Source organism: Macrobrachium nipponense, chromosome 6 (genome assembly GCF_015104395.2).
Source record: "Macrobrachium nipponense isolate FS-2020 chromosome 6, ASM1510439v2, whole genome shotgun sequence".
Taxonomy (NCBI): Eukaryota; Metazoa; Arthropoda; class Malacostraca; order Decapoda; family Palaemonidae; genus Macrobrachium; species Macrobrachium nipponense.
The window spans coordinates 127,051,301-127,070,680 of record NC_061108.1 but is presented as its reverse complement, the minus strand read 5'-3'; the positions used below and the strand labels follow the sequence as shown (position 1 = coordinate 127,070,680).

Here is a 19,380-nt window from a genome sequence, read left to right as displayed (position 1 = left end):
AGGATGCAGTCTAAATAGCAGTTGTAATGCCAACAAGAATACCTCTTCAATATCATTGCCAGTTCTAAACCTCTACAAGACAAAGAAGTCTTTAAAAGATATACATACAAATTTAAGAAGAATTAGACCTACTTTTCTCTATAACTGTCATACCACAGGCAGTCGCAGGTTGTCAGCAATTCGGTTTTATGGTGCTTGTCTAGCATAGATTTTCAGCGACGAAATGTGCCAATTTCTGGTTATTGTCATCAATAATAGAGTATTGGTGCCAATGCAAACCTAACAGAGGCTCCGTTAACCAGTTATCGGTGCCAAAAGCCGGTTACTGGTGCCAATAAGTGGCATAAATTGCTGGTTTTTGGTTATTGCTGATTTTCGTTTATCATCAAGCCATCGGAATGGAACCCCGCGCCCAATAACCTGGGACCACCTGTACTAGCAACTGAACATTAAATTATAAATTCTCTCCAAGCTGAAAACCAAGGTAATACCGAATACATATAATAAATCTGGAGACCACACTCCTGCCACTGACATATTTGGCGATCGCCACAACAGACAATAACCACACATTTACGCCCACCATCAAACCACTCCCATTTATCCCTCCACCAATTATCAATCCTCCATAACAGAACATTAGAAACCAAATCAGAAAATTAATTCTTAAAAGGTCATATACATTAAACATCAGAAAATGCTAGTAGCAATGGTTCCCTCTAACATGATCAATTTATAATACAGACAGAACTATGGAAAACTGGTGTAAACAATTGGTGTTAAATCTGAGATAATTTTCAAAATGAGATATGGATATCATGCACACAATGTGGTTTATGTTGATTAGCATGGTCTCCCCACCCAGGTAACCATAACAATAAACAACAACTTTAGAGCACTACATAAATTCACTAAAAGGGAGAACACTTGAATATCCTTCCCCATGATAGAATCAATGCATCAAAATGAAGAATCGTCCAGCGCAGGAATAAAAATGATATCTGTGCACCTACAACAAAAAGGAGGGCTGGGATCTAAATTTACTGGCACACCCATGAATACTTGAAACCTTTGTTTTTCAAATTTCCATACTACACAAAAATCAAATCAAAATACTTCATGTACAGTAGACAGCCCTTATTTGTGGGTACCACAAACAGCAACCCCTCCCCCCAACCCACCCAAAAGCTAAAATCTGCAAATACTTAACACCTATCTAAAAATGCTTAGAACTGCCTATTTTGATAGTTCAATCACAAAAAACCCTCTTAAACTGCTTATACCTTAGTATTCTAATACGTAGTTTTATCACAAAAAGTGCATTTAGTCATGAAAATATGAAAATATAGTAATTCGTGAATATTTCTCAGTGCAAAATATTGTAAATAGGTGAATCTTCAACTAATAATGTGTATATATATTCCATAGAAAAACCCACAAACAGGAGAGTCCACAGATCTTGAGTCAGCAAATTGTGGGGGTCGACTGTACCAGCTTACAGAGCACCATCCAAAACACCAGTCATATAAGGTCTCAAAAGGAAAAGATGTATTTTTGGCTCTCTTCACCTCAAAGCTCATTACTATTTTATAGGATAAAACTTTCATGTCATTTACATTTGACACTTAAAAACTATAAATAATGTTAAAATGAGCTGGATAAATTATCTTACCAACATGCAAAACAGTCTTAATGGAAATAAACTTAATCAAAATCCACTTAGATAAAAATTCAAATTGGCTCATTCTCTTGAGCCAGACAACCCCCAAGCTACAGACCTTGGAGAAATTACATCCCACAAGATAAGGTTAGCCCACCAATAGAGAATCAAAACATACTTTTGTAAAGAGTCAGTGTTACAATATGACTTCTCATAACTACAGCCAAGAACAACAACTCCAGAGAGTAAAATGAAATTCTAAATACGTAAAAGCTATTCATCTGCAAGATCTACTATATCAGAAAGGAATATAAAATTTAGGCCTGTCATTTGGCACTGAAAATAATGCTGAAACAATTATAAGGACTGTGAACGTAAGAAGGATGAAAAGTAAAATGAATGAAAGGGGGTGCAACTTTGGGCTAAATGGATTCTACAAAAAACTTTAAGTAAACCTAAATATAACCCAAGAACAGATGAAAGTCTTACCTCCTACAGTGATAACCAAAGGGTTTGCTTTATAAAAGGTGTAAGTTTATATTTTGTAAATTAAATCACTTTTGCAAAAAAAAATCACAATTGGATAAACTGAAAATGTTCAGATTCCATCACACTTTTATATGATACATATTCAAATACCTGTTGATAACTAAAATTTGGACATTCATACAAAACCATTTTTACTATTCATGATATAAAGCACTTGCTACAGTAGAACCCACCCCCCCTTTACTCACAGGGGATGGGTACCAGAGCCCACCGCGAATACTTAAAACCCCTCATTGAACGCTTATAACTGCCCATATGATATATATATATATATATATATATATATATATATATATATATATATATATATATATATATAGATATATATATATATATATATATAATATATATATATATATATATATAGTTTTATCAAAATGTTTTACAGTTCAGTCACAAAAATATGAAAATACAATAATCTGTGAATATTTATCAGTGAAAAATACAGTGAATAGGCGAATCCATGAATCTTGAGTCCATGAATAACAGTAGTTGTCAGTATTCTACACACAGGAACAGGGTCACAAGGTGTTGACAATTAACCAAGTTAAAAAGGTGGGTTCAACACTCAAGTATTAGTTAACACTGCATTATTTTTGTAAAGATGGATTACTATACTCTTACTGTGGGTGTACACTATTTGTTTTTGTCAGTTTCACCATTCCCAAAATCCTGCCATTTACTCATTATAATGAATTATTGTGATGTCACCTAAGTGTTTAAGGGAATTTTCAGGTTTTAGTTATGCTCTACTTGTTGATAAATGCTCCAAACATGGCCGCTTTATCTTTGTATTAATTTCCTTCAATGGCTATATGAGCACAGATCCAGCATAATTCCAGACTTGTCCAGTTTGGCAAAAGGGGTATACGTATACATATTTTATTTGTATATTGAATATTGCAAATTTTGGAGCTGTACGTTTATTAATCATAACATGAAAGCAAAAGCTACATGTGGAGTGAGATCTGCTGTAATGTATGTAGATACTACACCAAATCCCACATTAGTTAAGATATTATTATGTAGTACGTATTATTATTATTACTGTTCTTGTTGTATTTGGTACATATTTTATTATTTAGCAGTTTAACCATACTTCATAGGGTTTAACCAGACCTTACAGGGTTGGCCCAAAAAGTTTGTCATTTATATAGTAAAAATAAAATTTCATTGATTAACCTGAAAGTATTTTTTTGGTTTCAAATAAATGCTGAATGGCTCACAAGAGACCCCTAATTTCCGTTTAAAATGTTCATTAACCTCAACTTGTAATAATTTGCATCGTTATGCACATTTGTGGTATTTGTCACAAGCAAAATCATTCTGTTATTTATATCACTTGTTAACTTCCAGATAATGTTATTTAGAATTATTATTATATACAGGCAGCCCACGGTTACCATCGGTATCGATTAGCAGCATTTCTGTTTTGCAATGCTTCTTAAATATATTAATAAATGGGTTTTACACTCCCTAGGGTTTACACAGCGCCATTGTCTGGTTATCGGTGCCTTAGCATAAGTGCCGAAACCACCCCATAAATTACAAAACGAATATGCATCTTTTCCTGTGTTCTTTTAAAAAGTTATCCTTTACTTTGCTGTATCCAATAATACTGTATGTAGTCTTGTATTAGTATTTGTATTATAGAATACAAACAAACCAATCATGTTTGTTTTGGAAAAATCAGCTGAGGGCAGAGGTAAGATTATTTTGCCTATTAACCTCAATTCAGGGTGATTTTCTTGCTTCTATTTAGCATAAATTAATCTTAATCTCTAGAAACTCATATGTGGCAATGTTATTTTTTGTTATATGAAGTGTTTTTAAATTGAATATTGACTTAAACACATGAACTAGACAGTTAATTATTCGTTAATAGATGGCGCTGTTGTCTGGTTATGGCTATTTGACATATTTGCCTAAGGCCTAAGAGCAGAAATACAACCATGATGAATATGCATCTTTTCCTAGGCTCTTTTAAAAAGTTATACTTTACTTCACTGTATCCAATAATACTGTTTGTAGTCTCATATTACTGAGTATGTATTACAAAATAAAAACAAAGCAATCAATGATTTGGTTTGGAAAAATCAGCTGATGGCAGAGGCAGGGTTATTTTCCCCTATTTAACTCTATTCAAAGCAATTTTCTTGCTTCTACTTAGCATAAATAGTTATTTTTCGTTATTTGAAGTGCTTTTAAGTTGAAATTTGACTTAAATATGTGCGTCTTGTTGTGAACTCTGTTATTTTTTCGTTAATAGATGGTGTTGGGAGCATGTTATTTTATGTAATACAATATTTATGTATGTACAATCTGTTATCGGCATGAAACCAACAGTAAAATGTGTTCTTTCATGGCCAGTATTTCTAATTAATACTTTATTCTTCACTATTATCTGCGGTAGAGTTGCATCCATGTTGCTGATGCACAATAATTTAAAGTCATTAGCAGTGTGAACAATTTGTTTTCTCAGCTTCAGCTACAACTGCAGAGGCAGTACTATATTTCCTTGCCAATATTTTCTCCATACCAAATAAAGGTTCTACTTATTTAAGCATAATTTGTGACATAACTACAGGTAATTTTTTTACTGTCGTACGATGGCTGAAATGCAAATAAAACATTGTTATTATCATATTCAGTTCGGTTGTTGCTACTTGTAAAACAACCGTTATCGTTTAGTTGTTTATGTCTGCAGCTTTAAAGCAACGATTATAACGTTACTAATGATACTTATATAATTCTGATTTACTTTTTAAACTAATTTACCTAGAGAATATGATAAATAGAGATGGAGGAAATGTTAGCAGTCTGAAAAAGGTGACTTTCTCTCTCTCTTCCTCTCATATTAGACCAAGATTTATCACTAAGTTAATTGAATCTGACATTAAAGAGTTATTACATATTAGGGCAAAATATCTGGCCGTGACACTGTCTAAGGCATCGCTAACAAGTCTAGGGCACCGTAAGTCTTTTGAATTTAAGTTAGCGGCGATTTTTGCTTAGCATCAGGTTCCAGGAACGGAACCTCTGCCGTTAATCGGGGGCTGCCTGTATTAAGTAGTTTTGCAAGACTGCAGAGTTAAAAATTATTGACTCATTTGAGGTGATAAGAAGAGCATTTTTAACCCTTAGTGGACAGGTAAAAAAATTAATACGCAGCTCCTGAGGTCTAATAAACTGAGGTCAGCAAAAAAAAAAAAAAAAAAAAAAAAAAAAAAAAAAAAAAAAAAAAAAAAATCAATGGAGAGGAAGATGTGCAAATGCACATGGTAAAAGAAAAAAATAATAAAAAATTGTCCCCATCTTCCACGAGAAGTTGAAAATAACTATTTACAATACCTTGTCGGGCCTCTTTTACAAGACAATCGTAAATTCTACCAACTTATGTTTTTTCTAATAAATAATCTTATTTTGTAAAATTATAATTACAGCTTACACAATATCAAAACATTTAAGAAATAAAATCAGTAACAAATTCTTAGCATATTTGTTGAAAAATATTTACATAAATTTATCAAGAACGAAGATTAAGTAACTTTTTTCTATTTGTGCATGTTTTTTCTAATATTTCTTTGCAAAATTACATTTACAATAGACATACTATTGTAAAAGACAAGAACAAAAACCAACAGTAACCCCTTGGTATATTTATGAGCAAATTTAAAAAAATATGGCGTGAGACAGACGCGGTACATTTTCCCACGAAGTCAGGAGCAGAACTGAAGTCCTGAGACACTAAGATTCATGATTTTAACCAGTCTAAAAGTTGCCATTAGTGAATTTATGGGCTATAGAACTATTGGCACCTCTTTCCTGCCAGATTCCTTCCAAATCGATAGCGTTTAATATTGCCTATCTACAGGGCTATCCGTCCATTAGGGTTAATGACCGAGTTTTAGGACATATGAAGGAGCAAGATAGTCCAACTCAATCTTCCTAAAAGTAGGCATAAATATGCTTGACTTGCAAAATAAACTTTTACATATTAGTGAAGCAGCTGCTGTAAATGAGCAAATAGGAGAAATTTCTGTTTTATCCCAATACACAAAGGGCCCTTAACATGTGGGCTCACAGCTAAAGAAGACATACAGAATCTGCAAAAGGAGACCTCTACACACACTTTTAGTGCAATGTTCCCATAAATATTCAAAACCGTACTGTAATGGGAAATTCATGCATTCAAAACATTAGAAAAAATTCATATTGACTCACTAATCATAATGACAATGCTTTCCCTTTAATCAAGCATAAGCAATAAAATGGAAAAAGTAGCACAGAAATAAATAAAGCTGTACCACACAGAAAATGGACAACCAAAGGTAAACCCTTATTGAAAACAAGCATGAAAAACCAGTACTATGTATTAACGAGAATTTACAATTACTAAAACTTACTGCCAAAGGAAGAGTACGTACCATGAAAATAAAAAAAAATGTAACAATGAACATGCTCTATCCAGATGCAAGGGAATAATACCAAATGTTACATACAGAAACAAAGGAATACAGCATCAATAGTGACCAGTAGTGCCACCTGCTCAGAAGACAAAAATCTAATAACAAACCTATTAATAATTTAAAAATAACTCCACAACACCATTGGAATGAAGAAAAGGTGAATGATGCATCATAAAAAAAGAACAAAACTGCAGATCTTGGAAAAAACAGCTCAGGATACATCTAGACATGACTGAGCCACATGGAAATATTAAGCCTTGCCAGGTGAGAGAGAGTGCTATGCGTGGTAAGATCGTTTGTCTTACAGGATTGGATTACCAAGGTGATGCTACTAAGGAGCCATTTGCATGAGATAAGGCTATTTTTGATAATGGGTTTGCATTCACTGGTAACTGGGGTCTGCCTGTATTCACCTGTTTCCCACCAGGTGGGCCTGGAATGTTTACATTTTGTTATATAGGTAAGTATCTGAATAATTAATCTTATCATTAAAATGATAATTATTTGGAATGAATCTTACCTAATGTTAAAAGTTAGTGCAGCCAGAGAAAAAATGGTCAGCCAAGTGAAATCAAAGCTTTTTTAATGGGGAGAAAAAAAAAAAAAAAAAAAAGCTTCTGAACATTCCTGCCTGATTTGTGATCCTTGCTGGCAAGTACTTTCACCAGACACTGGAACCGCAACAGGATGTAAGGTCCTCGTAGCAAAACTTGTCAGAAGGATCTTTACAGGAAAAAAAAGGACTCTCTTGTTGAGTACTGGTGACTCCTGTGCGATTCATAAGCCCCGTAACCGACAATACGAAACTGTTAACGCAGTTTTGTCCCCAACACAACAATAGGACTAAGGCTTAGTACCTCATGCTAAAATTGAACATTTGCAAAAAATGAGGCAAGCTGGAGACAAGCTTCTCTAGAAGAAGGTTTTAAAGGCTATAAACACATGTTTACAGTAAGGAAGCCATGAGGATTATCTCCAAAAAAGGTAAAATACTCTGGAAACAACTCTTTGTACCTAGACTTTAGCCATCTAGAACATAGGAGTGTTTGGCCTTCTAACACCACAGATAAATTCTTTACTTCTCTTACAGGTTTAATTCTGTCCAGGTAAACCCTTATGAGTTCTACCTGGACATAGAACAGCCATTATTCCATTGCTACCTAGGCAGATAAATTAGGCACTGTCACAAATCTGGGAAGGGCTTTCAATTCTAAGTCCAAATCTGGAAAGGGCTTTCAATTCTAAGTCTTTCCTCTAAGCAATGAAGGAAAAGAGAGGTTGCTACACTACAGCAAAGCCAAAACACAAAACAGGGTTTGAAGGTCACTAATATAGTCTCTACGCCTAATCTGGACATTAAGCCAGCCACTTCTTCAATGCCTACCAAAGCAGTTAAATTAGGTATTGTAACCAAAACTGGGAAGAGCTTACTTCTCTACATCTTTTCTCTAAGTAATGAAAGATAAGAGAGAGATTGATCAATAGAACAACGGGCCCCAGGCCCCCCCCCCCACCCCCCAAAAAAAGAGCTTGAATGTCCTTAATACACTTTGCCGCAACAAAGCTAAAAGAATGTGTTTCAGAGTTCTTAATTGATGCCCTATCAAAGGGCTTAAATGAGGTTATGTCAACATCTGAAGGCTTACATCTAAATTTCATCGTAAATCCTGATTGGAAGAAAAAATTCCCAGAGCAAAAGATTGAAAACCTCTCCAAACTTTAAATAGTGAACGATATTCTAGTCAGCATGATGTAAAACAGAAAGCAATGAAAAGTGGGATCCTTGATTGCTGTGACAGAAAGCTGCTTTGCATATCTGAGATACTGGTAGAGCTTTACAACAAGATACATGGATATGTACCAAACTGAATGGGTGCTGGATATTACTCAAGACAAGCACCAACCTACAAAAACATTAACCTATGTTATTGATGCATAAGTCTAACAATGGAGGTCCTTCTAGGTTCAAAGATTACTTCCTTGGCCATTCTAGAAAATTCCCTTAGTTAGTAACAGGCAAATGACAATCTCCACGAGGTGAAATGAAATAAGTGGAGGTTTAAAGGAATATCCTCGAATAAGACTGTCTGAAAAAATCCTTCCCGGACTAAAGAAAACAATGAACATGTACAACCAGGAAAGAAATTTAGGAGAACCATTCCATTTGGGATTAAGGATGAACTAACAAAATCATCCTTGTGATCTGCAAGTCCACTACTTAGTATATATTTCCTCAAAAACAGCCAACTGAGGAAAAATCTAAAGGTCTAGATTCAACCACTCTAGAGCAAAGGCATCAACTGCCCATGCTTGAAGATCCTGGCACTGGAGGGCAGTAAACTGGTAGTGTAGTAGACTTTCTGACTGGAGACCTGGCCCTACGACAAAATGAGGAAAGGCCCCACATTGCCGAACTCTGTCCAAAGGATATGGTAGTTTATTGCTACCCTGAACAAATTTCTTGATTTGTGTCCTTGTTGTCTTATGTTAGACATATATAAATGGGTTAAAGCTGGGAAAAAGAAGTTGTCTTATGTTAGAATTGAGACTTGCCAAGAGCTGACATTTACACTTCCACTTCCTAGTCCAAATATAGGACAACTGGCAAGACTTCAACTCACAAGAGAATCCTACATATCTACAGAACTTATCCTTTGTCCTTCCGAAACACCACCAGGACCAAACTCAACGACTCCCTTTAAAGAGAGTATATGAATAAACTTGCTGAGGCAGCCCATTGCTCAATGGCTTTGTTGCATAACTGTCTAAACTACCTTTCAAAATTATAACAAGTACATAGTACCTTTCCCTCAGAACCATCACTACCAAATGTTTCACTTGACACTGCCAGACACTTCTGAAAAAAACTGCACACAGTCAAGTGAGGATCTACACAACCTACTTGAACTGGAAGTTCAAAACTTCAGTTAAGGTTACATAAGTAAAATTTCTCCACTGAGAATGAAACAGAACTCTACAGAAGCAGAAATTGGGAGTATATTTGGAAATCCTACATGGAACTTGCATGCAAAACAGACTGTAGGGGCAAGATCCTCCAAAGCTGGTGCTAAGAATTTCTAATCTCCTGAATCAAGATATCTAGGTGATGGCCTAAACACTAAGGGGTTAAAAGAGACAATGATGGACCACTGTCAAAAAACAGCTTCTAAAGGTTGAGCAGCACTACCTAATATATAATTTTACACAACTCTTGTTTTTCAAGTGAGTTGTAAAAGAAATAAGACATTCCTCCCATTAGCCTGGGAAATGGGTCTAACATAACTTATTTTAAATGTTTCTATCTGTTATAGATTGATATATCCACCCTTACATTCCAGAATTTTAGCCAAGAAGCCAAGGAAAGTGTTTACCTGTAGGTATGGTAGCTTAACCTATGCCATTAGGCCTATGTTACCTTTGCACAAGGTATATAATATTGTAGCCTATGTTGAATTTAGACCTATATGCCTCATATAACATAGCCGACAAAATGGAGGGTGATGTAGACCGAACAGACATTATACCTACTTATGTATATATACACACATCTTCATATGCATGCAAAAACCATATATAGCTGTCACTGGTTATTGGCGGGGTTCCATTCCGACAGTGTGACAAGAACCGAAAATCACCAATATCCGAAAATCAACCATTTTTTGGTGCTTATCGCCACCAATAAGTGCCGAAAATCAGCGATTTTTGGTTATCTGTGCCTCTGTTAGGTATGCATTGGTGCCAATACCTGATTATCGGCGCTGATGTGTGTAAATCGACACGTCGTCACTCAAAATCGCTGATTTTTGTAACTAGACCAGCACTGTAACACCGGATCCCCAATAATAGAAGAATGCCTTTACATATTATTCTTACATTACTGAGGCTATAGTGATAACCATGAAATACTGAATTCAGAGGTACTTTTGCCTCACGATTAGGCTAAATCATGTATAGGAGTCAGTACGGCTGGAAAATATATCTACTATTAAGAAAATGTTAAAAGAAGATAATAGTGGAACTAGAGTTGAATGAACAAAGAAAAGACCCTTCAGTAACATGTAGGAAGTTATTTGCAAAACACAATTAAAAGCAGTAGCATTAACAACACTGGGGAAAACCAAAAATATCACCTCAAGGATATCACTTATACAGTTAGTATATGATGTACAGGACTGCATACTGCAGGGCATTCCACCTGTAAATTTCAACAAGAACTGCGAGTAAGGCAGTGAGAGCATAGTGAGGTTGTACATGTATGGAAGCGTTCTTGAGCGTCTTTATACATCACTGCATGAAATATCAACGTACAAGGATCTGTAGTAAGTTGATAAGTTTAGCTTGTAATCATGTTCTCAAGGAATGTTCATCCCTATACTCTGTAAAAAATGTTGTGAAACATGGAGTAGGTTCCTATGCTGCCACTTTGTACCAATTTAATTCATTAAATCTAACTTAAGACAAGAAAACTTGTATATCTGGCATACATTTTGCTATATCTGTCTCAGGTTAGGAAGGTTAAGCAGCTTATCACTATTACCCAAGTGTGATGGTTTAAGATTGAAGTTTCCCCACAACAGGAATTAAGTGCTTACACACTAGAAGTTATATAGTACAATGTCCAAGAGTATTTCAAAAGTGAGAAAGAAAACAAAACTGATATGCATGGTTTTCACAAGGCAGTGCAACGTACAATGGATGCAACTGAGTAAAAGCAGAAGAATGACATACTGAGTATTAAGGAAGTTCAAAACTTCTTAGAAAAAATGGACCCTCCAGTTTTCAACAGAAAGTATAAAGGAAAAGATCACCAACTGCAACCAACTTCAATGAATTTGATCAGTGTTTTATGAAGAACAGTTCTCATTTATCACATTAGACAGGAAATTCAAATGTTGGATAGTAATATTCTACATTCATCCATTCTGTTGTTATCTGAGATGTATATCCTAAAAGTTGTAAACAAACAAGAAGGCAATTGTCTGCATAACAGACAATGGAACCAGGTAGTATAGTAGATGTCCTCTTGGAATTCGAACTATTATTTGTATTAAAAGACACTTGATTATCTCTCATACTCTATATTGAGCGCCAACTGTTCCTACAAAATTTTGTATGTGCATGTTTGTTTTACGGGCTGCACTCGAAACACGAGGTTGGCGTAATCTACATCAACGCAGCTTTTGCTTGACTGGTATCACCCCAATGGCTTTTTTTGCCACTGGTGCACAATACTAACTCTCAGTTAACTGCTTTCAACTTTCCAGCACTCATATTTATCGTAAGCCAAATTCACAAGTCTGTTGTCTCCTTTTACACTATTCATCATTAGACAGTAATACATCCACACTGACTCCTAATTATCTGATAATCAAATCATAGTATAACCTGGTTAACTGAAAAACTCGCAATAAATACATGTACATAAGAGCCAGTTATAAATTTTTTCCCACCCCTTCACTATTCTCTATACAACAACTAGCAGTAATACAAGTAAGAGGGTAAGTAAACTTAAAAGGATACCCAACTATTTCTGAAATCCTGTATACCTATTAGTTCCATTTCTAGATCCCATTCCATTTTCTGCAACTCAAAATACAAAAACACATTATAACAACTATTTCTTGAATGATCTCCAGTTATTCTTGGGGCACATCTGCCTCTCAAGTGAGGACAATATAGTACTTACAATGAATATTTGACAAGACAGCCCACAATGAGCACTTGAAAGACACTACACTCAAAATAAGTACTTCCATTATATCTGCAATACTCAAGTCAATTGACATAACTTAACCGAGTGACGTGGAACTTACAGTAGTTAAGTTTCCATGACTCCCACAAATTAAAAACATTTATTGGGAGAAAGCCAACAAAAAAGAAACACCCTGATACTCATTGCAGATTAAATTACAGTCACTACTATATATGTAGATGAACTTTAACACCCCTTCCTAAGGAGCCAAATTGGCAAAAAAAAATTTTGTTTTCTTTTAACAGCATAAGACACCAATAATGAGCCACCATACCTCTGACCACTACTCACTACATTCTCATGCAGCTACATGGATTTTTAATAACTTACCAACAGTGAGAGTGGTACTTTAAGAATACATTAAAATAATTATCTGCATTTGTATTGGAACAATTAACTTATTGCAACCCAGGTCTACTTTCTCTGCTCAATCTGATTAAAAAAAAAACTAATTACTGTACAACTGATAACTTAATCATACTAACATGATGTGTATTTGTTGTAGATTGTCTGGTATTGTAAGAATGTAAATTTGAATTTCCAACAGTTGCACTAGCTAAAGAATTTAACGTTGACTGGTTGATCTGAGCAGAGGAATAACCCAACTGTCGCAAGGTGGCGTCGAGATTGTTTACCCTGAAAGAAAAAAAAATTAACATCTTTAACATACCATTAAATAAAAAATATATTTTTTATAATGACAAATATGAAACTGTATTTCAGGATCAATAATGATCAACTTAAATATAATGCTTTCTTACATGAGTTTTTACATGGAAACCCATTAATCGTTATACTGCCTTATTCCCATGGTTGTAGAAGTCTGTCGCACTGGACTTATGCTTATCAAGCTCTAGATCTCCTTCACTATGCATGTGCTGTGATACTCAGTGGTACTGTCAACACTTAGTCTTAATTTTTCTAAGGTACAAAAGAGCACAGAGCTCTGTATCACTAAGGGGTTTGCATAAAAGAAAAATTATGATAAAGTTAGTTTCATTACAACCTCATAATTCATTAACTGGCTGAACTGTTATTTAGGTAGGAGACCAATTCGTAGCCTGTCCCTGAGGTAGAACAAAATACCAAAGTCTTGACAAGAAGATTCACAACCTCTATCTCTCACACACGCGGCAACTCATCCAACAAATTAATTCTTGTATTTAACATAGGGGTATGTGACATGGAAGAAAACCTGAGAACAAGTTATCAGAAAAGGCATTGGCTGAAGTATTCAAAGCAGTGTTTGTAAGTTCTCTTTTGAGAAAAATGATACTTGATTATATTCCTACTTGCAGCGCACTTCAAGCTTGCTGCAGAGAACACATCTGGCCAACATGCAGCACACAATAGATATGAACCTTCACCTCAGGCCATAGAAGAATTACAAGCTTGCCCAAGCCAACCTTAGCAAGTATGCCAAGACTTTCACGCCTACACTTCTTTGGAGGATACAACTAACTCTCAACAAAAAATATTAAAATCAACATATGGTAAGACACAACAACCACTGAATAGAAACTTTCTAACCCAGTTAAAAAAAAATGTGTTAAAGAAAACATTAATTAATGAAAATGAGTGTTATCTGACACATTGAAGTGTTCAGCAGTCAAGCCCTACATAAAAAAAAAACATAGCTTAAGACTACATATATACAAAGAATAAGCTAAGGACAATGTACCACCAATGCTAAGATTAATTAGATGTACTTACAGCTACCCTAAAAGGGGTGGCAGAATAAGATGATGACCTAATACGAGTTATTTGAAAATTTATTGAACAGTGAAAATAATGAATATGGAAAAAAATTAAAATATGAAAAGTGAGTGAAAATGAAGGAACTGTTGTTGGGAGAAGGCACTCGTGGGAACTCAACACTGTTGACCAGAGCAACTGAGGAGGCAGTACCAGTACACAGGACAACATAGCATAGTGAAGGATTTCTGAATCCTGACTAATACAAGTCAAGTGAGATTGGGATTTCATAACCCACAGAAATAAAGCACTATAAGATAAATGGGGTTGTGATGAAGCAAATTTTTATCCAAAAGTAACTTTTCCTGATTCACAAAATGAACTACAGAATGCTGATCTTTTCACTTTACCAACTTTCAAATAAAAATAATTGATAATTCTGTAAGTAAAAAAAATATTACCGAGAATAATGCTAAGACCCCTCAATAGATCAGCATCTAAGAGAAATCATTCAAGTTTCTAATGATGAAATTATATCCCCAATATAATTGTAGTTTCTCAATTACAAACTAGCTGAAGTAGATGTGAACACTATTAAAACATGTAATGTTCTAAAATGAAATAATTACTCAAACTGCAATAGAGTTTCAGTTGTAAAACTTTTTTTTATCTCTGCTATAGATATAACCCAAGAGATATAACTTTTGAGGAACTAATCCTTAAAATTAAATATGTCAAGACATAGTACACCAAATTTAAACAGTATGCTTAAAAATTTTTTTACGTTACATAAACTTAAAATTATTATTTCAAGGGACAAAGACTAAATTACCAGTTACGTACAGTACTTCAAACATGATTGCAAACACAAATACTCTTCAGTTTTCATAAGAAGCTAACTACACCCTACCTTGAGTGACTTGACTTGAACTTCACCTTCAGTTATGAGCACTTTATCTAATTCAGTACTAAATGGCAAGGCAGTATGTTTATTTTTAAAAATATTTCAATTTCAGTTGAAATATCCAACACATTTTTCCTCAAATGCAAGAGGGCTCCTTAATTTATGGTGAAAAATTACTTTCTACAGTGATATGGCTTTAGTATTTGTCAAAAAGAAAGAGCAACAATTTTAGCTTAACAAATCTATTCTGTGACCCTTACTTCTTTTGTGGCTTTCAACTGAAAAAGAACTTAAAATTCCAACTAACCCTACTATAATGGTGATTTTAATAATATATATATATATATATATATATATATATATATATATATATATATATATATAGATATATATATATATATAAAATACAGTATAAGGGCCTTATAATTACCTTTAAACCTGTAATGTGATTATTAATATCATTGGTTTGCCAAAAAATATAAATTCACTTAAACTTTTTCCATACACTAAAGATCTGACAAACTTTATCCTTTCATATATAACCTTCATGATTTTGTTTGAAAAATAATAAACAAAACATAATTTGAAACATATCTGAAGTTATAAAAATATACTTTGAGTTACAGGTCTCCAACTTTGAGCACTGTGATCAAGGGCTGATGTGTCATATTGTTACATGAATCAGGGTTTTAAGACGACTGAGGTCTGCTTTGATGGTGTTCTGTTGTAGGGATGGGGAAAAAGTGCCATATGTCAATTCTGATGGTATTTTCAATAAAATAGATCATATGCAACATATACTAAAAAAAAATGTAATCATACCATCTAGTTTGTGCTGTGGCTGTGGGGAATCCCATAAACTTGGAAACTTGTTATAAACTCAAAACTTATTATATTTTAATAAAATACTTCATTTTCACACTGCCATGTGCCATAAATTCCAAAGGGGTAAAAATATCAAACTCTTCCTTTTTATCTTTCATTTGCCAGATGGTCCATTTACACAGATATGTTTGTAATTATAATACCCAACCAAGGGGAAAATTCCTATGAGATCACTGAACCCTTAAGTACCTTGACCTTACTCTTCACATTAGCTTCATTAGAGGAGTATCGATGCCAACTATGAAGTGTTTGAAAGTTATGGCCAAGTTTCAATTTCTAATTAACCACTGATCTAAAAACATCAGACCCTTGGATCCATATAAAGGCTGAAGTCTTTAAATTAGGAGAGATTAGACCTTAGGACTTCATGTGACACACTAATGTGTCGTCCAACATCCAACTCTTGAGTTCACCTTATGACTGAAAATTACTTTTGACAATTTTCAACTCATCATGTTTCTTGCCGTTTTTTTTTTTAATATACTGCAATACAATAATAACATCATTATGAGTATCACAGTCTCAATACAAAGTACTGCTTATCACAGCTCTGGCTCTGGGGCAGACAGGACTTGTAAGGGTCTAGTGATGGAAAGTGTTAAAATTACAGTATTTAAATCTTTAATCTTTGCTAACAGATGGGCATAGAAAGGGCCAGACAAAAGAGAAATCAATTATTCAAGGCTGCAGAACAGTAAACTGTAGGTATAACAATAAATATCGCTATATGTTGCTAAACACCATAAATATAAAAGATGATAAAATTGTTCAAAACTTAACATGACTACAAGCACCCTAAACTTACAATACGGTTTAATATAAAAAAACTTCTCTAACGTCTCTCCAGCTGGTGCTGGAAAATCGAATGAAAAGGTACACAGACCTTTCTTTTTTAATATTTGTATAGTTTACAAAAGAACTTGGCAAACTATTTGCAAAACAAAATTAGACCTAAAACATATCTGCAGTTCTGTTTTCACAAGGACGAATATCGGTGTAAATTTCAGGTACAGTACCTGTTTAAACTTGTTGATCATTTATACTTGAAGCATACCTCCTCCTCCTCTTTTTTTTTTTTTTTTTTTTTTTTTTTTTTTTACATGGCCAACTCAAGGAACGATACATACTTTCTTTCCTGTTTAATCACTTCAAGATCTTGCATAAAGTGAAAGGCAATTGAAAGCATTACATAAATCTCAAAATAGAAGTGTTCCAAAACACAAAGATCAAGATATTTTTCCTTTTTTGCAAAGGAAAACTAACAGCCAACTTCACAACAAAATTTGAATTAGTTTGTTAAACAAAAGACAGGACGCTAAAAATTGAAAAAAAGTATAAGAGAATTTCAGAGTGGGCTTGGAGTTAAAAATGTGCCTGGTCAATGTGAAAGCAAGAGCACAAACTCCAGAAGTCTTTTATTTAGAGAGAAGTCCAAAAAACAAGAGTACTTAATGCAGTACTGTACATACTTACTATGAGGGAAGATGGACTAAATATGCAAAGGAAGAACTTGCTCATACCTAACATCAAAATCCTTTACAGCAGTGAAAATGAACACTAATGCAGAAGACACCCTACAAATTTTCCAAAACACTCCTCACCAAATGATTTTTCTCTGTCCTACTTCTGCCACTACATTTTACTTATTAAACTATAATTTGTATGATACCATTGTCTTTCCAGTTATCACCACCACCTACAAATACTGTACGGTACAACTTCATTAAAAAAAATCCAAATACTGTATGGTACCACTGCATTTAAAAAATAAAAAAAATCCAAATACTGTATGGTACCACTTCATTTAAAAAATCAATGTCCTAGTTTTTCTGACTTTATTAACACTCTCGGGCAAGACATCAAGACAAAACAGGTGTAAAAATACAAAAATACGCTGAGAATGGCCACATACAAAATACACAAAGTACAGTGGTACAGTCCAACCTCTTTAATCCAACACTTTGTGGTCCGGCATTTTTTAAATCAGCCACCATTAGTTCGTCGAGTGGCTACAAGGGCGGTGCCAAATGTTGTTTTGATTTTTGGATTTCAGAACTGAAGTGTGCTTCGTAAATACACAAGCACAGTTTACTTCTAACGAAAATGTTTTGTTCTGTGAAAATAAAAAATATACAGCGCTAAAGAGAACTGTAATTTGCATACACAGTAGTATACCAGTGTATCAAGTGATACTTAAAATTTTATCCCTGAACATGATTTCACCATATAAATCATGTACTACTATAGTGAAAGTTGCATAATTTACAAAAATACTTATCCCTGGAAAAATTTAATTTAGCAACTATGTAATAGTAGTAATGATGTCAGTAAATTGTAATCAGCTGATGATTTTAAGAATGTGAATGGTGTAGGATTGCTACATCCGTAAATTATAATAATCGCGCTTGCTCGCGCGCTCTCTCTCTCTCTCTCTCTCTCTCACACACAAACAGATATGCAGGTTAAAAATTAGGTTTGGAAAAAGACACATGATACAAAAGTATATACAGTAAAGACATGAATCTTCAAACTAAGTGGTTCTCTAAATGGCAATACATTTTGTTAATTTTATAATAACTTATGATGATGCTATAGCCTCAACAATATTTTGGTTTTTAAGGTTTTTCGGTTTACAGAAATTCAGGTATGTACAGGATTGTAAACACACAGCTGCATATTTACCCATTCCAGATGCCACCCAAGAGAGCAGAAGGTGCAGATGTGGTGCTAGAGGTAAGAAGCAAAAGCATAAATCTTTATCTATGCTTGAAAAGGTGGAGTAACTTTAGAAATTACAAAAAGGAAAACATGTCAAGGCTGCATGAGTCCTATGGCATCAGATCATCCACATTTATGACTTACAGTAACAAGACCAGCAGATTTTCTATTTTTTGATGAAAACAAAAGCCAGAAAATTTTGAAGTGCTGGAAAACATTGAAAGATGCCACTTCAGAATCAGACAGTACAGTGCACTTAAAAGTGGTTTAAGCTATAATGTGGCAAAGGTGTAAGCATTCTCGGGATGCTTATGGAGCGGGCCACAATTTTTCATAAGGAACTAAAACCAACGTGTGACAGTGATTATTCGCAAGCTTTGTTTGTCCTACCTTTGATAACAAAGCAATATACATGAGGAATGACCTGGCAAGACTATATTTACATTGAGGTTTTTTTAAGGGTGATTTCAGTCATCCAGCATTTTCTGTGGTCTAACAGTGGCCTGGTCCCAAGGGTGCTGAATTAAAGAGGTCAGACTGTAGCAGGTAAAAACCGCAATCACTTAAATCTGATGTACACCAAACAAATATGACCCGTGTCTCTCCCCCTAATACTAACTAATTCATTTGATATCTCCTCCTCCTAATACTACTACTAACCAATTCATTTGATATGTTTTCATTTGAAAATAATTTTTGCGTACAGAATTCTTGTATTTGACTATTCAATGATCTGTATACGTAGTTC

The 19,380-nt window shown here is 34.4% G+C and overlaps 1 protein-coding gene across 3 annotated transcripts in view; it reads right to left on the bottom strand.

Moving 5' to 3' along the window:
- Nucleotides 1–19,380, bottom strand: part of LOC135216158 (uncharacterized) — a 111,994-nt gene that overhangs the window by 22,872 nt on the left and 69,742 nt on the right. For all 3 annotated transcript variants that reach the window (XM_064251271.1, XM_064251269.1, XM_064251270.1), the window contains exon 5: nucleotides 12,916–13,066. In XM_064251271.1, the coding sequence (XP_064107341.1) occupies nucleotides 12,916–13,066 (151 nt within the window). The remainder of the gene's footprint in view (nucleotides 1–12,915; nucleotides 13,067–19,380) is intronic.